Raw genomic sequence first — 26,104 nt, 5'->3', positions numbered from 1 at the left:
TAAAGGATTGCCTTGTTGAGCTTCTCTGATCACAGTGTAATTAAAATCCATATCGATACCGATTTGGGTCTCCTAGGTGTTGATCCTTGCGTAACTGAAGCAAGAGTGTAGACATAATCAAAATCATATCGATACCGATTTGGGTCTCCTAGGTGTTGATCCTTGCATAACTGAAGGAGGAGTGTAGACATAATCAAAATCACACAATAATGGATCGCATGAACCTACCACTTGGCTTGAGTGCGAAGAAATCGAACTTTTTCCCAATTGATATGCACCTTATGAGCAATATGAGGCGCCAGACGATGATGTGGAGCATTGTCCTCCAAATCAGCACCATAATGCCTCAACAAGGACTCATTGCATGAGCAGCCCGACAGAGTGTTAGAGGATCCCAAAATGGAGTGGTCTGAGCAATTGTGTGTCACCATGTGACATATAGTGTAATCAAGAACAAACCAAGCACTCCATGCTAGCCTTACGTAAATCTTTGGAAGAGCACCAGCTTTAATACCATGTGATGTATGCTAGAGTTTTCACTGAGAAAACGCAGAATGTATGAACATGACTAAAACACAATGACTCAGACAAAAATATAAAAACACAAGTAGAGAAGAAAGATACTTAGATGAAAATAAATGAATACTATAAATGAATGAATGATTGGACAAGATGCTCAAAGACTGAGTTGTCAAACAACGACTGACTCTCGTGGGAGTGGGTTGAGGGAGAATCGGATAGAGAGGTCCACTAGAGATGGATCCTGAGGCACGTAATCACCAGCTAGAGCTGAGATAATGCTGAAAATGACACGGCAGCAGGCTGGAAACTAAAACACAGCAGTCTTTGATGCTAGAGCTGGTAAACACAGCAATGTACTGCCTGAAAAAGTAGTGCAGTTGGTCACGTGTAGTAATCTCGAGCTGGGCGACAGCTGGCTGTAGACAAATGCAGTCCACCAGGGATGGAAGGGCAGCTGAAGAATGTGGCAGTAACTGGAGGTGATGAGGAACGAGTGGGCAGCAGGAAGAGGAGGAGCTTGCAGTCATGTGATGTTAATTGGGGAGAGACTGGGATAGACTGGGGATACCTGCAATACAAGGGATGCACGTGACCCAGCACACTTGCTATATATACACGAGGAACCAACAAAAAATTGGGGTGTTTTCTTGAGAGACACTGAGACACACTAGTGAATTTGAGTTTTGGAGCTGTTTAATGAGCTAAGGTAGATTGAATGTGTAATGCACCTTCTTTAGCTGAACAAGAGCTGCTTTAAAAGCAGGGCAATGGGCATCTGTTCCAATTTCTTGTGCAGTATATCTTCAAAGAGTAAAGTAAATGTTTTGCCCCCAGACACTTGCTCCTTGATATCTCAGGGTAAGTTCCTGCACAGCTTACATTGTATGGTGTTTGTATAAAGTGTCAATAATGGGAGCCACCTCCTATGAAGAGTAATTGTTGTTGAAACATCTCCAATTGTGTATCTAGAACTGGTAATTAGCACCAAGTAGATCAATCTCTGTCCATATTAAATCTCTGAGTGGGCTTTACAAAATATTTCAGAAAGAGTGTCCTGCAATTGCCTTGCATTAGTAATGAAGTACAAGCTGGATTATTCTGATGGCTAGGAGACTGATTGACCTCTGCAAGGATTTGGACCTATACAGCCAAGCAAGACAGCACCAATACTTGAAGCTGACTCCAAACTGTGGCTGCATGTGTAGGGTCATATCATCTTTGTACCAAACTGCTAATGTTGCTCATCTTCATAGGATAAAGGAGTCAGAAATAGTAGCGCATTATGAGACGAAAAAGTGCAAATTAAAATGCACATAACATATGTAACCTTGTTATCAAACTCGTATGAACTTGGTATTAACTTAGCCTTATAGCTAGTCAGTGTTCCACAAATTTTTGCAACTTTCTATGGGCAAGTGATATCTACTTTGATGTAAGTATATTTGTTATACTCCTTATTTGCATTAAAATTTATATTCAGTATATAGAAATGATATGGAGTATGTAGATATTGAAATGTATTTTGTCAAACATAAATGCTAACAAAACTTGATTATGGCTGGATACTTATACAGTAATAACACCAATCTCGAAATCAAGAACAAAACATAACCAACAGTAATTCAGATGTCAAAAGTCGAAAACAAAAAGAGAGGCCAATGTGCAATATAGCATAGGTGGATTACAAGAGAGTGGGATGCGACTAGAGGCTCCATGAGCAGGTTTTCTCTCTCTCTCTCTCTCTCTCTCTCTCTCTCTCTCTCTCTCTCTCTCTCTCTCTCTCTCACGCGCGTGCGCGCACACAGCGTGAGTCTGTGTTTTGCAAAGCTACACCATAAAATCCATGACATTTTTTGTCTTTGTCTGTATACAGTTAGTGGGGACATCCAAAACCTTTGAAGCTGAGTTGGCTGCATCGTTAAGGATTTGTGGCAGAGTTAATTGGATGGTCTCCGAATGAGACATCATGGCTATAATGCAAGTATTAATCCCTCATTCAAAAGCCAAGCTACTTTTGATCGATAACTTTCAAGTAAAGCAAAGCAGAGCTATACAAGCATATAGTGTTATTGATGCTAATTCCAAAGTTAATCATCAAGTGATGGCCTATTGGTGCAGCCAATGGCTTGAATGAGGATTACAGATCTGCATGGTGTTTTGAGTGATATGAGTGAATTCAAAAGCATAAATCTTGTGGTCTTGTGGACTTTTTTGAGTCTTTTACACGTATGTTAAATGCAAATGTTCATTGTAGACGTTAAGGGAACCTTGCATGTGTTTTATTGGGGGATCATGACCATCTTCTTGTCTTTGTTACATCAGGTTTAGGAGACACTTCAGAGGCAGCTCCTAGAGACAATTATTAGTTAGGTCTTGAAAGATACATAAGAGGGACTAGGATGATTTCTGCTTTGTTTTCCAGATTAGGGCATGGGATGTGAGCTTCTTGTTTTGCAAGCAAAATGAAAGTTGTTGAAGATGAGGCATGAACAAATTGCACGATGTGCTATTTGCATTGATAGTGAGGGCATTGATTGGTGGATAGAGATAAATTACATGGGTGCAATGCCCAAAAAATACGATTAAATGGATAGAGCTCCTAATTTCCTTGAGTGATTTGGCTCATAAGTTTGAAGGAAATGAAGCACATGTGTAAAGTTGCTTGCAACATCACTCTTGTAGAACAATACACATATAATCTCTATCTCTTGATCCAAGTTAATGTAGACACTGAAATTCATTGTGCTTCGTGCAAGCGTGTAGCGCCAAGTTTTTGACTATGGCTAGATAAATTTGATTGTTACAACAAAGAAGTATTTGTTGCTGCTTCGGATAGCTAATCTCTCTATGCATGATGTTGCTTGCGCAAGCTGACTATCTTTTCAATGCGACCCTCTCTCTAAACATAATGTTGTGTACCACAAAACTTGCAATTTGTCTACCATTAAAAGAGTGGAGGATGGCAATTGTTGCATCCTTGGACATCTAACATGGGTGCTATAGTATTGGCCTTAGCCTTGGGTCACTTGATTGTTCATTTCCTGGATATGGACCTGATAGTGGGTTCATCAGGGACATTAGGAGCTGTGTCCCGGTCCACTCATTCTGGTCACTTTGGTCTTATTGTCCTTTGCTCCGGTTTTTAGGCCTTGCACATCTTTTTAGCCCGCGGTACCACCCGAGAGCACTTTTACAGTTTCTTTAGGGTTAAACCACCTGAGAGTTTTGCTAGGGTTTCTTTTCTATTTATAAGCACATTTGTTAATTGGTCATTACAATTCTCGCCTTCTCATGTTTGGTGCTCTTATTGCAGCTCCATTGTAGCATTTGAAGTTGCTGACCATTTTATCCAGCTTTCATCTAGTATTCAATTGAGTTCTCTCTTCATTGCCTTCATCGCTCATGTTTGGTGCTCTTATTGCAGCTCCATTGTAGCATTTGAAGTTGCTGACCATTTTATCCAGCTTTCATCTAGTATTCAATTGAGTTCTCTCTTCATTGCCTTCATCGTTTCTTCTTGCTGGAGTGTTCCTCTTCTATTACTATCTCACATGTTATCATTGTCTAGTCATGGTAGTACGTTGAACATTCTCGCCAACCTCTTACTTCTATGATTAGAGCCTGCAGTCCGCCGCCCTACTTCTCTAGCTATTTGCACATCTTCTGCATCCCTTTGCTTGTTGAGATACCAAAGTCGTTAAGTTCGTTGTATTACATTATTCCTATTTTGCTTTCCATTCATAGCCCCAAGAAAGCTTTATTTGTATAATCAAAAAGTATTTGGGTGCCATCTGAGAGAGTTGGGGTGCCACCCTAGACAATTTTTTGACTCATGTGCCTATAAATAGGACATGGGCATTCATCACTTTACACATCTCCCTTTCATACTTCACTCCACACTCACTCTCTCATTCATTCTTCATCATTCCCCCATCACACCTTCACCTCTCCAACGCTTGGTGGATGTTTCTTGCGGGAGTTGCTCGTGTGCTGCCTGCTGGACCTGATTTGCTGCTGCCTTGATTCAAATGGTTGCTGCCTAGCTTGCTGTTGTTCCAGAGGAGCTGCCCAACCTGTATTTTCCGGCTACTTGTTCATCATTTCCATTGTTGCATTTGCTGGCTTCATTTCATGTCTCCTTGGACTGCTAGTGCTATCAGCCTGTAAAGAAATACTTTGACATAGAAACACAACTAACAATCGTATGACAAAGCACAGACTGATAAAAGAACACAATTAGGGTTAGGGTAACTTAGAGACAATGAACACAGAAAATAACTGAAGTGATATAACTGCTGAATATACCATGCTCATGCAACTAACACACTATGCAGTGAATGAATACTAAACCTCGAACTCCTGTATCTCAAGGATCAGGGCAGGGGTAATGAGCTGGAGAGTGTGTCGTACTCTGAACGGATCCCAAATCGCAGCAAGGTAGCCTCCGGATGTCGAACACCAGCAAACGCCAGCAGTGAGAAGCTGGATCTGATGCAGACAACAGTGAGGAGAGAGAAAGACTAAAAACGCAGGCTGCAGGAGAGAGAAAGACTAAAAACGCAGGCAGGACAGCCTGCAAGAGAGAGAAAAAATAAAAACGTAGGTAGGACAGCTTGTAGGAGAGAGAAAACTTCCAAACGCAGGCTGGACAGCCTGGCGACAGCCTGCAGAAGCTGGGTGACAGTTGGAGGAGAGAGAAAACTGCCAAATGCAGGCTGCAGAAGACATGGCAGACTGTACAGCAGCAGGTCTGTGCAAGAACAGCAGTCGCCTGGTTGGGATCAGCTCCAAACTGCGAGAAAAGGGTTGGAAATCAGGTGCCAACTGATGTAGATAGCAATGGACAGCTTCGGCTGAGATGTCCTCCGCGAACGGGGTGTGGGCTGCAAGCTGAAACGCCTGAAATCTACAAAAACGACATTGAGGACTGAATGGAGGGCAGCACATGAAACCGGTCTATGACTCACATAAAGCTGTAGTCCCTTCAATTAATACCTGGTCTTTTCACATACACACAAATAGAGACCTCACTACCTCGCTCAACACCAGATTGACCCTGAAGATTGGCGCCCCTTTTGGTATTTCTTTATCAATTAAAAGATGGAAAGTTACAAAAATGAAACGTTCCAAAGTACAAAACCTGTAAACAATTGGCTTTCATCTTTTCTGAGCAGATTTCAGCTGTATAAGGACAGTACATCGTATCCAGAACCACATCCCAAATAGGAAAACACTGTCTGTGACCATAATTCAATAATTTAAGTGTAGAATTGCAATTTGCAGAACTTTGTATTTACTGTTTTTCACCTGTTTCTTGAACTGTTCTCAGCCTTATGAAAACCCTGTTCCCGTGTGGCGTGGTCATCACTTTCTTTAGTTTCTGCATTGGAGAAGCAGTCAGTTGCTCGTGAACCTGGACAGTGAGGCTCTTGCCTCAACAAAAGTGCAAAGAAAACACAGAAGTGTACGTTCGATGGAATTAGCCCATCATGCAAAGCATTTTCCCTGAGAATAGAGAGAGAGTTGACCAGAGGGAGCAAGCTCTACCTCTGTACATGAGTCAGAGACGAAGAAGTACTCTCCATAGTTGATGTATTTGCAGCAATCTGCCCTCAGCCCAAGAAGTACCTCACACCCAGATTTGCCCCTCTTGCCTATTATGTTTTTTTTAATGCTCTCTCTCTCTCTCTCTCTCTCTCTCTCTCTCTCTCTCGGGAATTTTGCCCAAATTGTGACACATGATATACATGTAACAATTTTTCCGTTTAAACCTTCTGGTCTAAAATTCTCCATGATCGGTGTAAAATTTGGCCTCGGCATAGACCAGAGAATTAATCTTCGTGCAAAAACGAAGATAATGATGCGAACAGATTCTGGTGTCCAAAAATAGTAACTCCCTAAATTTTAGGGATGGTGACCGCTGCATTCCTTAAGTTGTTTTGAGCAACTTTTATCATTGCAACCACATCAAAAAGTGTAATATGGCTCAGTTATGATGACTTTTATTCCGTGAGCATTCTCACATGTGCATCTTCTGTCTTGGCCAGGCTCATTGTCCTGCACCAACTCCAATGGCTAAGCACCGAGTCTCAAACCACTGGCATTCTATTCTTCAGTGCCCATTCAATATGGAACCGGTCGCAAGGCTCAGACAAACCATTAGTCCAATTTGTCCCAATGACTGCCTCTTCTGGCCATGCAAAGATCTCGGCTTAATCCAAGAGAATTCTGGGGGTAGAAAGCAATAGCAACTAAAGAAAAGAAAAATAAAATATTTATATAAGTAAATAAGGAAAGCAACTGCAAAAAGTATCACCACCTGGTGACATACCCCCCTCTTGAAAGAAGCAAGCGACCTCGATTGCATGCCACACATGCTAACGGATTACATAGGACGATAACAAGATTCTCCATGTTATTAGTGCCATCGCATGTATCACTTGCTAACAGAGGACATTGGGATTTGGTAGGAGTTTTCCCACTACCATTTGTGCCATTGCAAGTTCAACTCTCACATAGATGGTGGATCACATCCTGTATCCAACTATGGTTACTAGGAGCCTTTCTAATATACATGTTTCCAGATGCAACATAGGGCAATGGCATGTATCCCTGAACTATTAGTGTCACAACGTGTATAATCATTCAACTGAAGTGTAACAAATATAACTTCAAAGCACTGAGATTTCATTCAATGATACACATGTTAATGCTAAGTGTAAACCATACATTGTGCATTATTCAATGAGATGCAGTATTCAACTATACAATAGAGAATGTACATTGCTTTAAAAAGCATTCTAAGTCACTGTAGATTCCAGCTAGAAAGCTTCTCGGTAAAGTTGCAATAACTGAGGCGAATGTGCCAATTTAGCCTCTTCCATCCATTTGGCATCCATTGGTGAATAGTTCTTGAACTTCACCAAAAATCTTCTTATAGCTCTACCTTTCACTTTCCTATCCTTATGTGTCAAGATCTGCTCAGGAACTAGAATCTCATCTAATTCCAGCCTTTTCCATCCATTTGGCATCCATTGGTGAATAGTTCTTGAACTTCACCAAAAATCTTCTTATAACTCTACCTTTCACTTTCCTATCCTTATGTGCCAAGATCTGCTCAGGAACTAGAATCTCATCTAATTCCTCTACTTCAGGTTGTTCCTCTTGAACCATATCTTTTGTCACTTCACCAATAAAAGACCTCAATAGACTCACATGCAATGCATTATAAAATTTTCAATTCTCTGGCAATTTCAGCCTATATGCCACGTCATTGATCTTCTTTGAGACTTGAAAAGGACCATAGTAATGCTTACTCAGCTTTGGAAACAAACGTTCCTTGCCCTTTTGTTATCTCAAACGTGCCTTTTCAAAACGCAATAAGACCCAATCATCCTTTTTGAACAAGAGTTCTCGACGATGACTATCAACAGCTTTTTTTTGTTTAGCATGTGACTTTTCTAAGGCATACTTCACCTTTTCATATGCTTCTTCCCAATCTTTTATATAACGATCTACTTCAAAAATGTTATCTTTTGTCTGCAAAATGGGAGGCAGTTTCTTTCCACCTTCCACAATCTCAAAAGGTGCTTTGCTAGTAGATTAGTGTACCGTATTATTGTATGCATACTCAACCAATGCCAAGTAGTGTTCCTCTCGCCATTGGTTCCTTCTCCATGGCCTCTCGCCATTGAGGGTGTTGAAGAGCCTCCTGCCATGTATCCGGCTCAGAATGCGCTATGTAATTGGCTGTAAATAGCGACACAAATGAAGCTTGAGGAGCAAATCAAGTAGATCTTCTAGGTTCCTTCGGAGAAGAATCTAGTGGTAGGACCCTCGAATCCTGTATGGTCTACTGGTATCAACGAGGTAATGGATCTCACGGAAGGGGCCTGGGAGATGAAGAATCTGCATTAATGTCAGGAGCGGAAAGTAGATGAGGCTTAGTAGGCATGATCCCCGATGATGTGGAAGGAGAAATATAATAGGTGGCAGGGGATTGCATGATATCCCTCTTGCAAAAAATGACGTCCCTCCTAACGATTACCTTGTTTGTTCGAGGATCGAACAAACGATAGGCTTTCCTTCAGAGGAATATTCGACAAAAATAAGATCAGCTTGGGGAGTGAGCTTTCCTATCTTATCATTAGGCATGTGTGTGTAGGCATGACACCCGAAGACTCTGAAGTGAGAAATGACAGGCAGAGAGCCAAAAAATGCCTCATTCGGGGTCTTCTGAAGAAGAGCCGCAATCGGCTGGTTGAGGATGTACACTGAAGTGTTAACAGCCTTGAGCCGAAGGCGCTCAGGAAGCTTCGTTGCGAACAACATAGAGCGTGCCATTTTCATGATTGTTCGGTTCCTACGCTCTACGACTCCATTCTAAGAGGGGGAGTTAGTAGAAGTGAGCCGGCGAGAGATGCCATGCTTCAGTAGAAACTTGGAAAACTTGTGGGAGATAAACTCACCACCGCTATGACTCCTCATGCAACCAACATGACAACCAGTGTGGTTATGAACCTGCAGCCCCCAAGTAGAAAAATATGTGAAAGCATCTGACTTATGCTTGAGGAAGAACACCCACATGTATCTAGAATGATCATCCACTATAAAAAAGAAGTACAATGCGCCATTTAAGGCGGCAGTGGATGTCGGCCCACAAAGATCAATATGAACCAATTTAAGAGGCTCCTCAGCACGATGTGTGGACTGCTGAGGGAATGGGGTACGGTGCTGCTTTCCGAGCTGACAAGCTTTATAGACATTGTGAGCTAGTTTTAGACAGGGAAGGCCCTCAACCAATTGATGACGGGATAACTCATAAAGAGAGTCATAACCAATATGCCCTAAGAAAAAGTGCCAAAGACGCTCATTGTTCGTAGGCTCCCGAGATGTGGCTAATGCCTGGAAGCCGTGGAACATGAAGCCCTCGGCTATCGACTCGATCAGAAAGTGAGTCATATGCTAAAGGCCCATTAGGCTGTGCCTCACCGTGAGCAATCACTAAATTAGTCTGAGAGTTAAGGATCTCGATAGTGATCACTGTAAAGAAAACTGCTTGCCCCAATTGACAAAGCTGCTGAACAGATAACAAGTTCACCCCAAGTTGGAGGACATGGTATACATTGTCTAGCGAAGCCAGATCCGGACCCTTGTTAGCAGCAAAATTGATGCTACCTTGAGTGTGAATCTTGATCGAGGAGTTGTTTTCTATGCGGATCCCCCCGGCTGCAGGGGCTAGGGAACGGAAAATGTCCTCTATAGGGGTCATATGATGTGTAGCTCCACTGTCCACAATCCAAACAGGAGTTGAAGTGCTCGAATGTGACGAGTGGGCCTTTGCGGTAACCTGGTCAGGAGGGAACTCACAGATGTGGACGAGACTCGCATCTGATGTCTCTATGAAGATGATGTGGGCCTTTGTAGACTAGTTAGACAAGCCCTCTGGAGTTGAGAATGTTGTTGACTGAGATGGCTGAGTGGTGGTAGTATGAGGCTGACCTTTAAATTGCCCCTTGGCATCGCCCTGTCTCCCCTACTGGGGGTTGCTCGATTGAGGGGCGAAGGTTTAAGTCTTAGATTTGGGTGTTGTGTCTCTGGCCTTTGATCGACACTCGTCAAAATGACTAGCCTTTTGACAATGTTGACAATACTTATTCTTTTTAGGTACATTCTGCCACCCTTGTTTGAGTTGTGACTGGGAGTTTCCTTGGGATTCCCTAGATTGATTTTGTTTTTGATTTTGAGTGGAGGTTTAATTTTGTTTACCCTTTCCTTGTTGCCCCTTCTGAGAATGAGCAACAAGAGTCCCCTCTGAGAAAAAATTCATATAAAATTGGTCGAACAACTGTGCATAACGCAACATCTGACACTCAAATTCATAGAAAGTAGGCATGGTAGGCTTTGAAACCATACCTTCCACAAAATTGAAATATTTCCTGGGGAGTTTGTTTAGAAACAATGTGACTTGATCGTCAAAGGACTTAGGAGTCTACGTAGTGGAGAATTTGGCAAGAAGTTGCCAATACTTAGCCAACTTGACTTTCAAGTCATCCCGGTCATTGATTTTAAAGAGTTGGAGCTTATGGTTAAGATTTGTATGACAGGTTCTATCGTGATCCGCATAGCGGTCAGTCAAGTGTGCCCATTGTTTTGACACTAAGTTAAAATATTGAAGCCAAGAATGAAACTCAAGAAATAAGCCCTGTATCAGCCCGACAATAGTAGAGGCATTCCTAGCCTTCCATGAGCGGACAACCTCATATGGAACAAGTGCGGGATCGGGTTGGGGTTCCAACCCCTGCACAAGATCCCATAGGTTTTGGGAGTCAAGGGCATGTCTCATGAAGTTCGACCAAGTGGTAAAGTTTAACCCGTTAAAATGAGTCTTATTGTTGAAAGCATGCTTGGCAAAATATGAGCTGGAACCAGGAGGTGTTGGGAAAGTGGGATAAGATGGAGGTGGAGGATAAGATGGTGGTGGTGGGTGTGTCTGATAGAAAGAATGAGGGGGAAAAGGTGGGTAGGCAGAAATAGGCTGGGAGTGTCCAATGAGTGCCGATTGATGCACAGACACTGGAACATGAATGTTTCTATAAGGTGCGGATGGAGGTGGAGACACTGGGACATGGAAGCCTTGTCCAAAGCTTGGCTGGGGCACGACAACATGACCAGGAGGTCCACTAGGTAATGCTATAGAGGCAAGTTGTGGTACCAACTGATCCACACTCGGGAGAGACTGGGGGGGATACCCAGGTTGCAATGATCCTGAAAGTGTGTGAGAAGAAGGTGGAACACCACTTGACTGAGGAAAGGATGAGGTTCTAAAGGCAGTGCCTATGTTTCCATAACCCCCCGGTGCGGTGTGATGTGCAACATGAGGTGTTTGATAGGGGAATGCAAATGGTGTAAAAGGAAGTGGAGAAGCAACAGAAGAATGTGGTGGGATGGGTGGGTTTTGAATTCGTGGTGTGAAAGGTGCAGATGCATTTTGTTCATTTTTACCATTTAATGATTGAAAATGAAATGATGATGATGATGATGCACCAAGCAATGTAGAAATAGGAACACCAAATTCATTTTGATTTTGAGAAGTAAATTGAAAAGAAAGAAGGTTAGAAGAAGAGGTACTTGGCTTTTTCTTATAATCCCCACGACGTGTGTTAACATACAAGAATTGGTCCTCAAGAGAACCTTTTCCATAGTCAACAGATTGTACTCTATCTTTCTCATGATTTCTACCAGTATATTGCAAAGCCGAAGAGGTAAAAGACGAAGGAACAAAAGACGAATCTAAAGTACCTTGCACCGGAGTGGACGGGAGAGGATGAAAGAATAGAACATAATCTGGATCTCTTTCTTCAACAGGGGGACCCCATCCTTGAGGGAGGTCTCGACGATCTTGCAATATCATCAGATTTATGCGGAACATATGAAGAGAGAAATTCATGCATACCTTCATTGAGTAGCTTCTCTTGAAGGGCAATCCTTCGATCGAGCTCTTCAATCTTCTTTCGTCTAAAGTCCATTATCACATGATATTCTTCAGTGGAAAGCTTGTCTAGCCTTTCTTCCGTGTTGTCAGAAGTGTCTTCCACCATGTCGGAACTTTGTGGAGCAAGCTGTTCTACCCACTCTTGCTCGGTTCTCAGCATAGATTGTTCTGGAGAATGAATTAGTGTTGATGTGTTCGAAGTCACATTTGAACCTACTGTTGTTCTTGCTTCTTGCAGAGAGCTTTTAGATCCAAGGCCTAGGTTTCTCAGAGAGTACCAGGCTTTGATACCATGTTAAGAAATACTCTGAACAGAAACACAAATAACAATCGTACGACAAAGCACAGACTGATAAAAGAACATAGTCAGGGTTAGGGTAACTCAGAGACAATGAACACAAAAAATAATTGAAGTGATATAACTGCCAGATATACAACGCTCATGTAGCAAACACACTATGCAGCGAATGAATATTGAACCTCGAACTCCTATATCTCAAGGATCATGGCAGGGGTAATGAGTTGGAGAGTATGTTGTACTTTGAACGGATCTTGAATCGCAGCAAGGCAGCCTTCGGATGTCGAACACCGGCAAACGCAGCAGTGAGAAGTTGGATCTGATGCAGACAGTAGTGAGGAGAGAGAGAGACTAAAAACACAATCTGCAGGAGAGAGAAAGACTAAAAAACGCAGGCAAGACAGCCTGTAGTAGAGAGAAAGACTAAAACGCAGGTAGGACAACCTCTAGGAGAGAGAAAACTGGCAAATGCAGGCTGGACAGTCTGCAAAAGCTGGGCGACAGCTGGAGGAGAGAGAAAACTGCCAAACGCAGGCTGCAGATAATGTGGCAGGCAATATGGAAGCAGGTCTGTGTAGGAACAACAGTTGCTTGGCTGGGATCAGCTCCAAACTGCGAGAAGAGGGCTGGAAATCAGGTGCCAACTGATGTAGACAGCAATGGACAGCTTTGGCTGAAATGTCCTATGCGAACGGGGTGTGGGCAGCAAGCTGAAATACCTGAAATCTATAAAAACGAGATTGAGGACTGAATGGAGGGCAGCATACGTATTTATAGAAAGTTTGGGCCCTCCCAAGTGGGTTTGTGGCTATGGGACACAGAAACTCTCTAGGATCACGTTTTTATAAAATAAACAAGGTTTTTCATTAATTAAGCAAGTTTTGGGGCTGTTTAAGTAAAGCTAGTGTATTTTTTAGCTCAACACAGCCTTCGTGCTTGCTAAGGGTGGTGGTAACATGACTTAACTCGAATTACAACAAGCATTAAATACAAAATTTTGAAAATACTTGCTTTACCACTAAATCTTGGACAAGCAACACTGGATTGGGCCCAACAACTGGTTCCCCTTGTGGTATTTCTTTATCTTGTATTGTTCTAAGGTTGAAGTACAATGAGATATTAAGCTAATTTGATCTCCTTCAAAATTCATTACCCTGGCTGTCATAAAATGACCAGCACTACTTGGGCACACTTTACCCCTTGATTGTAATACAATCTGGGCTTAGATTGGGTCTTCAATCTCTTGCATGCAGGCTATAATAATTGGTGAATGGGATGTCCCTTGGTTCAATTACAAATCTCTTTGCCTTAAGCTGCAGCACAAGTGTTGAGTCTTCAATAATTGGGCACAGATCTTGAGGTGGCATGTGGGCCACAATAATTGATGAATGGGATACCCCTTGCTTTAGCCGCAAATCTTTTTTCTTTGAGCTGCAACACAAGTGTTGGGTTTTCAGTAATTGGGCATTGATCTTGAGGTGGCAGTGGAAATCCTAATTTCAGCTGTAAATTAGGGCTTTCAGCAGCAATTTCTCCACTTGCTTTTCACCCCAAACTGCAAATTGCTAAGAATGGCTGAGGGATTGTCAAAGGAGAGAGAGAGAGAGTCAACTAAAAGGAGTATATTTTGATCGGTAGCTCTTACAGCAATTCTGATGGTGCCAACAACTTTAAAAGGGGGGTGAAACCCTAGTGTGATTGGCAAGCCCTTCTCTTCTACCGCTGTGGGAGTCAAGTTATCATAAATAGGCTGCTGCAAAAAGGGTACATTTGCTGTATTTATATGATAACTAGCACTATTAGATCTCCTACATGACCATTACCAAATCCGTGTGGTCCAACAGTCCCTAGGGGTGCAGATACGATACATATCCATATGGCGTGCTTTGTGCCCCAGGCATCATGCCTATGTTGCCATACATGGGATAGGGCATTCCACTCGCATTACCCGGATACATTGGGTGTTGTGAGCCATGCAATGATTGCTGCATACCATAGGGTTTTGAGCCATACATTCCCGTATGTGGTGCCCATCCAACCATAGCATGAAAAATGATACCACCACCAAAGTATCCTTGTTGTGCCATGCTTGCATATGCATAATTACCTTACTGCCCATGTTTCCATGGATTGGCATTACCAAGTTGGCCATGCATTTGCACTTACTACCCCACGGGTACGAAGTGTTTGTGCTCATTAGGCATTTTGGGCTCTTTCGAAGAAGGCTTAGGTATTTCCTTTGGTTCTTGTGGCTGTCCCCAAAGCTATAGAAGGTGTCTCCTTTTCTTTGCCTTCACTGTCTTTCCTTGGGGCATTCACAAATCGAGAAAAATGAGGATTCTTTACCAATTCAGCAAAAAGATTTGCTGTTGTACGCATTTGATCCTTGAAGCTATCATCAAATTTTCTAGCCCCTAACTGGTCATCAATCTCTTTATGCATTGACGTGCCAACATTTGGGTCATTTCCCACATTTTCAGCTTGCTGTCCATGTTGAGAACCATGCCCAACATCGGTCATTGCATTTCCCCCTTCAACACATGATTGACCAAGGAGTGATGTATTCTCCCCACTTGATCCCATATCACCATGTGAAGACATGCTTCTTGGAATTCATTGCTGAGAGCAATTCCAGTACTAATGCAATAGTCTTAAGCTGCAATCAAGTGCCACAGGCCCATCAATTCAAAGTATTTGATGGTATCCCGGAAATGGAACCTTGAAATGAACCGTTTGTGGATGAGTAGTAATTGCTTGATTACAACTTAGTTACAACAACAACATTTATTACAAAACTGAGAAATGCAAATTAACTCATAATCTTGGACAATGGACATGCTGTTGACTCGAAAACTGGCACCCCTTTTAGTATTTCTTAAACTTAATTGAAGAAAAAGTTGATGTACAATGGAATTTTCCCAATCCCTTGTGGTATTCCAACTCCCCTTGTTGGTGTCCAAAATGACCAGTAAGTCTTCAATTTGATGTGCCCTTTGATTTAGGTAGTCAATTGGCCTTCACCCGCTTTGATGGAGATTGGAAAAAGCCCCGAATTCATTGATTTGTTGACTCCCTGTATATGTCACTCAAGGGGGGTTTGTTACACTTTCATGTTCATGTGTAGCTCTAGTGCAAACGCTCCCTTATCCATGGGCACTATTTACCTTCTAGTTGGAGAAGGGTTTTTCCTTGTGTGAACACTTGTTAGTAGGTGTGGTACTTTAGTACTTTAGGGATTGTACTTTCATTATCATTCTCGCATAGTGGATGTGGCATTCTAGCACTCTCCTCTTTTCCTATTCACTCTTGACTGTAAGTCTATGTGCATGCATGCACTTGAGCATTGACCTAACATGGGTGAGTCAAGATGTTAACCCAATTGAGAAAGGAAAGCAAGGAGGTACCAAAGGCGTTGTAACCTACCAAAAAAAAAAGATAGGAACCAAGGGCAATGGGATGGGCATGCAAGCAGTAGGGTATGGTGGCTCAATGTTGAAGGAAAGAGGTTGCTACATGAAAGTAAGGCCCTGTTAGTAGTCATGACACATGTATAGTCATCTCTTACTTGTAAGCCTCGGTTTGAGTGAGACCAGGACATTAGGAGCTTTGACATTGTCATTATTGTCATTTTATGTGTTTTAGACACTTCTAGTGGAGGTGATAGGTAACCATTTTAGTCAGTTGGGTAGGATGGCTTGGGCGCCCACATTTTCAATTTGTATGCCAATTGTGGCCTTAGTTTGCCTGCTTATGGGCAACTTGGCCCCTCACTGACTGATTCATCAAATCAACTAGCCCTCTTCATTCTTCTGTCATCCCCTTTATGAGTCTTCGTATCCTTTGAACTATGAATTTTTAACTCTTAGAATATCACAATATCACATCTCTAACTAGAGTAGCACTCTAATATCTTATCCTCAAAACAAGGCTAACCCAACAGCAATAGAACTTTATTGGGACAATAAGGCTTTTTCCCTCTCATTTTACCTTAGAGTTGGTCTCTTTCTCTTTGGCATCCATGCTGATGCTTAGTGGTGCATGTTGGGGCTGGCCATTACAGTCTTGTATCATTCAATCTTCTTGTCAGTTTGATCCTTCTTTCTCTTGCGTTTCATTCAGTCTCCTTTATTGGCTCTTGTTTGTTTTCCTTTTTGTTGCACACACTCACATGGTATCATGTGCCTTCCTGGGAGCAAGAGATGATGAAGAGGAGTTGTCTGCATTTCAGCCAGCCATGTGTTATCTTCCACTGCTGCACATTAAATTTTATTGCACAGCAAACCCCTGGGCCTCGAACAGGTGGAGGACATACAGAGCAAATTCTTTTCTTCCACTGCTGCACATTAAATTTTATTGCACAGCAAACCCCCAGGCCTCAAACAGGTGGAGGACATACAGAGCAAATTCTTTTCTTGTGTTTTTTAACAGGTTTCTTGAAAGATATCTGTGGCTGACTAGAACAATTCAGCGATCATGTGGATTGGGATCATGAGGACCGTCGAAATTGATGATTGAACCAAACTCAAGAACCCTCATCAACTGCAGCCCCTTCCTTAGATGCTTCTCCACTACTATTGGCAATAGCATTTAGTTGCTGGCAATTGCATAATCTGCCTCAGAACTGTCATGTTTGCTATTTCTGCCAGCTGCCCCACTGATCAACATCATCACCTGTATCAGCAGCCAGCTTGCATTTTTGGCAATGCAGGCCTGTTCACTGACCCTCCTCAGCTGTTGTCCTGCTATTTACAGCCTTGGTGATCAGTTTCCAGCTTTTGATTGGTGGTACACTACTGCATTTACTAGATTTCAGCCTCCAAGCTGCTGTGTTTTGGTTAGCAGCCTGTTGTCCTTCCAATTGAACACTCTTTCAGCTGCAATTGGTGGTTACAACACTTGGGATGTATCTCCAGTCACGCTCTAACTACATTCATTAATTAGCCTTTGAGCATTCTGTACACTCTTTCCATCATTTACAGCATTGTTTCATTCACTTCAAAGTTCTCTTTCTTCTTTGTTTGTGCTTGAGTTTTTGTGTTTTGCGTTTATAATGTTACTGTTTGAGTTATTGTGTCATGTGTGTGTTCTCTTATGCAAACCCTAGTATATCTTCACATGTACAAAGCTGTGATTGTGAGGATTGGTGTTTAGATGGTTAAGATCGACACAATGATCATGATGCGGTTTGTAGGACAGGACTGTGATTGGGTTTCTTTCCGACCACCATCTCATCATTCTCTCCCTTCTCAATCTTTTGGGGCAACTAGTCTTCCATTGGTGATTATGGTACCTAGTGTGCCCTTTCTTCCCCCATATGAGAAGTTGGTTGGGACAAACTATCCTCTATGGTCGTGCAAAGTTGACTAGATTCTTGACATTTGTGACCTTTGGGATGTTGCGATAGTCCCTATTTATTGACTTTCCATGGATTCCCATGTTGGATCGACTGCAGACTCCACAACTTTATGGGATTAGTTGAATGTTAGAGCCTGCGTTTTTCTATTTTTGAGCTTGTATTGATTATCCGTTATCTGTTGAGAAACCCTTCACCCGTAGTTTTGCATTCTGTGTTTTGCGTTTAGGGTTGCATAGTGAACAACCCCAAAAAGGGGCTAGGCGTCCACAGTGGGGCACCACCCTAGACAGCTGACGCCATCCCTCCGGGCGCCACCCTAGATAGTCTCTTGCCTATTTATAGGTTGCCTCTGTCACTCATTTTTCATAGCTAATTCATTCAGTCCGTCACCTCTTCTCTCCAGCCTCTCCACTATCCTCACACCCCTTCAGGAGGACATTGTGGTTCGTGGTTCGTGGCTGTCTTCATCATCTTCCTTGTGCTACGGCACTCCATGATTTAGATCTTCATTCATTCCATTCATCAGAGTTTCTTCTCTCTTCTCTTCTCTTCTCAGTGTTTACCGAGTTACTCCATGTTCCTCCCCGCAAATCCGACTGTCTCGTTGGTATGTCGTCTTTTGAAATGGTATTAGAGTTGGATTCGCTCAAACAATGGCAAAGTTCCTCCACTCTAGTGAAGGCAAAGATTGGTGGCGGGTTCAACATCCATTTCTCCTCTTCTTCCGATGCATCAACATCCTAATTGGCGGCTGCTCTCTGTGTTTGCTGTTTTTCAGCCTGTGTTCAGGGTTGCTGTTGCTACCTCCACCTCCCAATCAGCCGATGGCTCCTCCTTGTTGCTGACGGCTGTTAGCAACTCAGCCAGATTGCTAGCGGCTCCTCCCTACTATTGACGGCTCAGCCAGAATGTTGGTGGCTTTTCTCTGTTGCTGGCGGCTTAGCCAGACTGTTGGCGACTGTTCTCTGCTATTGGCGGCTCAGCCAAACTATTGGCGGCTCCTCCCTGTTTTTGGCAGCTGTTCTTTGCTATTGGCGGCTCAGCCAGACTGTTGGTAGCTCCTCCTTGCTGCTAGTAGCTCAGCCAGATTGCTGGCGGCTGTTCTTTGCAAGTGGCAGCTCACTATTAGTCCTTCCATTGCACTTATATCCCTTTTTGCACACATTGTGCAAGGCACAATGGTACCCATGGCTTCTTCTCCAACAAATGACCAGTCTATTGGATATTCCTACGGCGCAAGAACGGTCATTCCACCGATGCTTGCTGACTTCGACCTTTGCTCCCCACCCTCCCGGAGTATATGCGTCTCCCACTTGGCACTTCCTGTGCCACCTTTTCTTTCTAGGCCACAGAGAACGTTTTGCATCGGCTATCACAGTATTATGCTCAAGGCAATAAGCCGCAACCAATGCGCACTAAGTCCTTTCGAGCACACAGAGGCTCTAAGACCTTACGAGGCGATAAGCACTCATGGAGGACCACCCCACTGGGCGGAGGTTTCCCCCACCCACTTTCAGGTACAATGGCTTCCACGGCCCACATCTCCTCCAAGGTTCACTCTCCTGAGAGCGTACAATTGTTCCCCATCCTTGGCTCATCTTGAGCCTTCTTCTCCCTACCCTCTTCTACTCAAGTTCGAGAGGCCACTTTTGGGTGCTTTTCGGCATCTTATTTTGAGCCCCATATACCTTATTCGGCACAACCGGCGGCACTTCCTTTGTCATCAGATGCTTTGCAGTCCGTGAGCCATGAGTGGTTGGATTCCCTTTCTCTCTCAGACTAGGATTCAGAGGGGGATTTTCTTACTTCGTCCCCAAGGGGGGCTTCCAGTTCTTCTTCAGCTTCAAAGGGGGACTCCTACTTCTACTCCTTCAGATTTAGAGATGCCATGAAGTTCTTCTCACACCACCATCTTTCACTTTCGAGGAGTGGCTCTCCTTTGAGCAATCATTTCCTCTACTCATACCCAAGATCTACCTAGATTAGGGCCCTTGGGTCTTTAGCAACGACTTGGTGGCTAGGCCTTCATATTCCTTCCAGCATGGAGTCACGGAGCTAGTGGCTTCTCTCCCGAGGTTGAGTTTTGGGTTCTATAGCTCATTCAATCTCATGACTATCTTCAAAGGTCTCCTTTCAAGTGGTATTCTAGAATTCCAGGGTGGATTTTCTTCGTCGTTTGGTCAGCATGGAGCCAACTGTCAAGATTGAGTACGGGCGTATCCTTATGGTTCTCGGCACTACACAAAGTCCGACATTTCTCCTATGCATTGCCTGTTTTCATCATCTTTGTACTAGGGCGCTTGGGCAAGTGAACAATTTTCCCACGAGGGACACTATCCAAGTGGCACCTGCCGCATGGGCATTCTTCAGCATGTAGCATTGCATCTCCACCTCTCTCTTCTCTCGTTCCCCTTTTTTGGGCCTAAGAGGGGGTGTTGAGAAACCCTTCACCCGTAGTTTTGCATTCTATGTTTTGCGTTTAGGGTTTCACAGTGGATAGCTCCAAAAAGGGGTTGGGCATCCATAGTGGGACACCACCCTAGACAGCTGACACTCTCCCTTGGGGCACCACCCTAGACAGTCTCTTGCCTTTTTATAGGCTGTCTCTGTCACTCATTCTTCACGGCTGATTCATTTAGTTCGTCACCTCTTCTCTCCAGCCTCTCCACTACCTTCACACCCCTTCAGGAGGACATTGCGGTTCATGGTTCATGGTTGTCTTCATCATATTGTGCTATGGCATTCCATGATTTAGATCTTCATTCATTCCATTCATCAGAGTTTCTTCTCTCTTCTCAGTGTTTACTGAGTTCACTCCGTGTTCCTCCCCACAAACCCTACTGTCTCAATGGTATGTTGTCTTTTGACATTATCCATGTAAGATACATTTGCATAGTTCTCCTATGATGAAGGACCACATCAATAAGATGGAGGAGATTTGGGGTGAGGTTACATCCATTGGTAAGATCATGTCTTTGGAGGACCTAGCTATGACATTTTTGTCACATCTCGTATCACTAAAGTATGATCTGTTTTATTCCAGTCTCCTCATTTCCCAGATGAGAGGCACTGTCACTTGGGAGGAGTTTATTTTGATGATGGTTGAGTAGGATGCGCAGCATAGGGAGACTGTGTGTAGTAGAGCTAGTGCATAGAGCCATGCCTTTTAGCATCATCTTCAGGTAAAGGACAAGCCAAGTAGAATAAAGGGAGGAAGAAGAAGTCCAAGAAATTAGATTCTCTTTTAGACTTTGATATAGATTTACATGGGAAGCACAAAGGATATCCAGAGTGTCCACACTTTAGAAAGACCTTGCCCTTGAGAACAAGTGTTGGAAGAGACATCAGAGCCTTTCTCTACCTCTACCTCTCAATCTACACCTACTATTACTCACGATTCTTTGTTCCTTCACATCCATGGAGATGGAGTCTTCTTCTTTAGCTGCCTCGTTTGTTAAGAGGCCTTGGCTTATTGACAACAATGTACCGAGTCATATAATTCCCCAAGGAGTTTGGCTCCAGGATCTCCTTTATATGAGAATGCAATCATTGTATGTGACATTTCAGTGGTGCCTATTTATAGTAATGGCACCTTGCCACTATTGCTTGATTGTCCATCAAGCTCTTTTGAGAATTCCTACATGTTTTGGACTTGGGCTTTCAACTCCTCTCAATTCATGGCCTTACAAGACTGAGTACTTGGGTTGTCTTCACAGAGTAGGCAGTATTTGTTGAGGATTCTTCTTCAGGAGTACATTCTTGTGACATATTGGGAAGAGAGGGGGCTGTAAGGCTCCATTCCCCTTCCATTGTGAAGGTCCTTTTGAGGCAGATTTCTATTGGACCGGTTCCCAATTGTGCACCACGCATCCAATAGGTTTTATCCCATTCCCCAGTTTCTCCTCTTGTGGTTCTCATACCCCTCGTCCCTTTTAGAGGGGGACGATATCGGTGATGTCGGTGTATATTCCTTGGCCTTTTGTTTCAAAGGGGGGACTCTTTGGATCATGAGGAGCTTCTTTAGGGATTACAATCCACCTCGGGCCTTTTCTTCATGTGGTGGCTTCTTTCCTTCATCATTGAGCCACCATCCCCTGCCACTTACATACCCTTTTAATATGGCCCTTGGTCCCTATTGTTTCTTCTTTGGCCTTTTACAATGCCTTTGATGTCTCCTTGCCATTGTCTAGTAGCTGGGCCAAAGGTGTGGGTCACCCATTTCTGACTTGAGTTTTTTGGAGTGATCCATTTGAGGGATCTCTGCTTCCCTTGGCCTATGGCGGCCTTGGAGTTGGTTTTGCTCCTTGGCTAGCATTCTTCATCGACAAACTTGATTAGTGTTGGCATTGGTATTGCCTCCCTTGGATCCATTCCATCTCCTTTGGCCTTCCACCAAATCCAAGATGTGCGAGGGGTGTTAGTAGTCATGTGTGTCATATATGGTCATCCCCTATCTACAAGCCTTAATTTGAGTCAAACAAGGACATTAGGAGCTTTGCGATATTATGATTATCCATCATTTTATGTATGTTAGAAACTATCAACGGAGGTGGTTCTATTGCATTTTGTTTTTGGTACATCAACCATTTTGGTCAGTTGCACAGGCTGACATAGGCACCCACATTTTGGGCTGGCCGCAGCTTGTATGCCAGTTGCGGCCTCCATTTGCTGTTTACAGGCTGCCTGCCCCCTCACTTATTGATCCATCAGATCAGCCAGCCCTCATTTCTCATTTTAGTGACGATTTGCACTTTCATTGTTCCCTTGTGGTGTTGTCATCAACATTTGTAAAGATCACCTATACTTCTACCACCCTCATCTCCGCTTGTCGTCCACCAGATATTGTCAACAATAATTGGTATGCTAGAGCTAGAGGGGGCCAATTTGAGAGTGGAGAGTGAGTTGAATTTGATGTGAGTGTGACCAGGAGGTTCCAGAGGCTAGAGGACCGCCTCAACAGTCTTAGTTTCAAGTGCCATGGTGGTTCATCACAGTTAGAGGGAGGTCTAAAAGTCTCATGTAGTAGGGCTTAATTGTACCTTCTAAATACACTGCCGAGAGTTGTTTGGCAGTTAGTAATTGTGACAAATTATACCGAGGCCACAAGAAAATTGTGGCAGACTCAGAGAAGATGAAAAATCCTAATGTGAGAATTGATTGTTACCCTTTTCATTGTATAAGAGAGGCCATTGTCATGTAAGTGCTAATCTGTGCATATGGCTTGATTGCCACTTCATACCTCAACTTGACGTCATGCTTGAGGTGATGTAGGTATATTCTGTCTGCATGGAATTTTAAGGTTCTCTAGTTTCTAAGAAGTAACATCTATTTGAAAGCAGCATCTTTTGTTTTTGAAGATCTTGTTTGTTGTAGATGTATTTTTCAGTGTAGGGTCATTGAATTGTCTAATTTGGTTGGTACTTTTCGGGCTGCAGGAATTGGGTTAGACGTCATAAGAAAAAACTTCTTCTATCAGCCGGTGCAGTCGTTGTTGGGTATGCTTGCTATCAAGCTGTCAAGGTTCATTATGGCAGACAGACTGAATTTGAGGAAAGAGGACTGAACATGTCTCTCCTTCAACAAGCTGAACAACATGCTGAGTATCAGTAAGCATATCTAGTCTTAAGAGTTGACCAAAATCATTGTTGGTGGTCTTTTTTTTTTGGGAAGAATAGCATTCAGGAATTCAACAATTAATGTATTTGCTACGGCCATCAATGTTGATTGCTGCAGGTTGCAACATCATTTTCAGAATATACAACGGATTTCAGACACAACTACTTTACCATCCATTTTACCTTCTCTAAAAGGTCAACTTTTTGATCAGTTAGATATTTCAACTATAACTGAAAGGCTGGCACAAGGAAGAGAGAGTTCTCGGGAAGAAAAGCTTGAACTATGGCAGGAATTGAAGATTCTAAGTAAATTTCCACCTAAGATCACATTTTATAGTTGTTTATGAAGCCTTCTATTGACTAACTTCAATGTCCCTAATTGATGCACAGGCTTTACAGGTGCAGCTTGCTCGATGTGGGCACTCACATTGCTTGTTCTTTTTGTTCGTGTTCAAATCAACATTTTAGGGAGACATATCTATTTGGATACAGCCCGGGAGATTTCGACTGTAGATCCAAGGGTAAAACCTCAATTGAACATCTAAATGCCTCCAGTACTCTCTGATAAAGTGAATATGCTGTAATGCACGGATTCAGACTTGCGGCGCTTTTACATTAGTTGCTTGTATTACATTCAATTGATCTATACATGTAGGATCTGAACTTACAAGATCAAAGAGAAGTACTTTCAAAGAGCTCCCAACAAGAGTACATTGCATATGCTGAGTTTTTCTCCAACAGAGGCCTGGATGGGCTGATTTTGGCTGGAAGATCAGTAGTGGAGCGAACTGTTGGGAGGTACGTATACTAATCATTGACCTCTTGTCAAACTCTTAGAAATTCGAAAGAAGTATTTTTGAACATCTGTACCTTTGGGTTGTTTTGCTTTTGAATGTCACAGCAAGTCTTTGCGAGAGGTGTGCTCCTTGGCGGATGTACAGGAGATTTTTGAATGTATTCTGAGAGAGTTTCAAAGCGATGAAGCAAACTGGATCTCTTTTGTGCTTCCACCACACAAGGTATTCGCTGGTGATCCTGCTACTGTTTCCTCTACATTATCACAAGATGATGAAGAAAAGCTAGAGCAATTGCGCAGTGAAACCAAATTTATATTGGAAAGGTAAGTCTCAAAGTCATGTATCCTAAAAGGCTGTTTGATGTCTCCATTATCATTATCAATTAAGTATGGGGGTGGATGAGAAATGCATCTCTCACGGTCATCGGAGTTAATGAATCTTGGGGTTCTTGTTCAGCAAAGAGTTTAGAGAGGTACTGGCCTTGTCATCGAGTGTGGTGCTGCAGAAAGCAATGGAGCAGCTTGATGCTATGTACCAAGAGAGATCTACGACCACTCTGCATTTCGCAAGGCTGCTCCCTATTGTAGCAAAGGTGGGGTCGTTGCTGCTTGAGCAACCTTGGGACGTTATTGAATCGATCACCAGTCAGCAGCAGCTGCAAACATTCTGTGCGCTTGTTTATTCTGCTAGGCAACGGTAACGATGGATGAGCCATCCTTAATGCAGCATGGCACACTCAGAAATCTCTATCCGAGTTTGTCATGTGCTTTAGTGAGATCATAATCTTTGATTAGTTAGAGAATCTCCTTTGGAAGTAAATTGATCATTGAGGGATTCCTGTTTCAATCTCATTCGTTGTTTAATTGATGCTAGTTGGTATTCTCTCCTTGCATGGATGCATTTCGCATGTGGCTTGAGAGGTCAATGGTGCAGTTGCCAGGTTGTGCAAGATTACTATGGTTCATTTGTAACATTATGAAAATAAAGACATGTAGCTAATCACAATGAAGCGTTAAATCTTAACCATTACATCTCTTTATTGTTTTCAAAAAATCTTTATAAGAGGCATGTGTAGAGCTGGAAAATTTCAAAGGTTCAATTATGTGCCTTTTTGTAAGACTTAACATTTCTCTCTGCAATCCCTTTCTTTTTTATTAAAGGTAGGCCTTGGTGAAATTCCACCATGTTCCATAGGGTATTGCCTTGATCATTGGCCTCTAGTTAGTAGGCAAAGCACGGATATGATGCTAAAGCTCTAAAATGATTTAGGCACATTCAAGATGAAGGCCTTACTCCGAATGCAATCAGCTTTGCTTCTAGTTTGGAAGCTTGCACCAGCATAGAAGAAATAGAGAATATTAAAGAGACACATGATGTTGAGGTCCATAGATTGGGGCTAGCAACATTTTTGTAATCCACTTGCAGTCAATTACTCACTCGACATGGCATAGAATGGTAACATGATATGTGAGAGCAAGGTATAGTCTTGTATTATTCAATGAAAGAAACAATACAACATAGGCACATCCTATGACTATACCTTGTGATGCTACACATGTGAGGGTTCACCACTAGATATAGGGAATCACACATAGAGTGGAAACCAAGCAAGGCTCAGAGTCACTACTCCTCCCTATATAGGTGTTTTTGGTAGCAATGACATGGTATAGCTACAAAGCTCTTACACTCACTCTCATATAATTGATTAAGGGTAGGGCTTATTGACTCATTCCGACGTCTTAACATAGCTTTTTCTAACAAGTTGGTCAGTGTCTACCGGGTCTAGGACTGGACGCATTTGCAGGGTTTTAACACAACCTTTTCTATCAGGTTGGTTAGTGTCTACCGCACTACGACTTCGAGATCTTAATACAACTTTTCTTATCAAGTTGGTTAGTGTATATCTATCTAGACTCCTTTTACTTTTATTTTTACTATCATGCTTCCCGACTCAATTACATTTGAGAAGTGAAAGTGTTGCTAGGCCTATGGTAAGTTAAGTGGTGACTCAAGCTGGATTGG

The 26,104-nt window shown here is 42.8% G+C and overlaps 1 protein-coding gene across 4 annotated transcripts in view; it reads left to right on the top strand.

Moving 5' to 3' along the window:
- LOC148010021 (peroxisome biogenesis protein 3-1-like) overlaps positions 1-25,117 on the top strand; it is a 73,395-nt gene extending 48,278 nt beyond the window's left edge. For 2 of the 4 annotated variants that reach the window (XM_087673041.1, XM_087673042.1), the window contains 8 exons: positions 2,097-2,243; positions 2,396-2,499; positions 23,106-23,276; positions 23,404-23,591; positions 23,676-23,806; positions 23,941-24,083; positions 24,187-24,405; positions 24,539-25,114. In XM_087673041.1, the coding sequence (XP_087529167.1) occupies positions 2,489-2,499; positions 23,106-23,276; positions 23,404-23,591; positions 23,676-23,806; positions 23,941-24,083; positions 24,187-24,405; positions 24,539-24,782 (1,107 nt within the window). In that variant the 5' untranslated portion in view covers positions 2,097-2,243; positions 2,396-2,488 and the 3' untranslated portion in view covers positions 24,783-25,114. Of the gene's footprint in view, positions 1-2,096; positions 2,244-2,395; positions 2,504-23,105; positions 23,277-23,403; positions 23,592-23,675; positions 23,807-23,940; positions 24,084-24,186; positions 24,406-24,538 lie in introns of all 4 variants that reach the window. The other 2 variants (XM_087673043.1, XM_087673044.1) reach the window with 2 other exon arrangements.
- Positions 25,118-26,104: the final 987 nt, after the last annotated feature.

This window comes from Lygodium microphyllum, chromosome 30 (assembly GCF_053477565.2).
Source record: "Lygodium microphyllum isolate KBCC chromosome 30, Lygodium_microphyllum_v1.1.10, whole genome shotgun sequence".
NCBI lineage: Eukaryota > Viridiplantae > Streptophyta > Polypodiopsida > Schizaeales > Lygodiaceae > Lygodium > Lygodium microphyllum.
The sequence above is the reverse complement of the archived record's forward strand: the minus strand, read 5'-3'. Positions and strand labels throughout refer to the sequence as shown.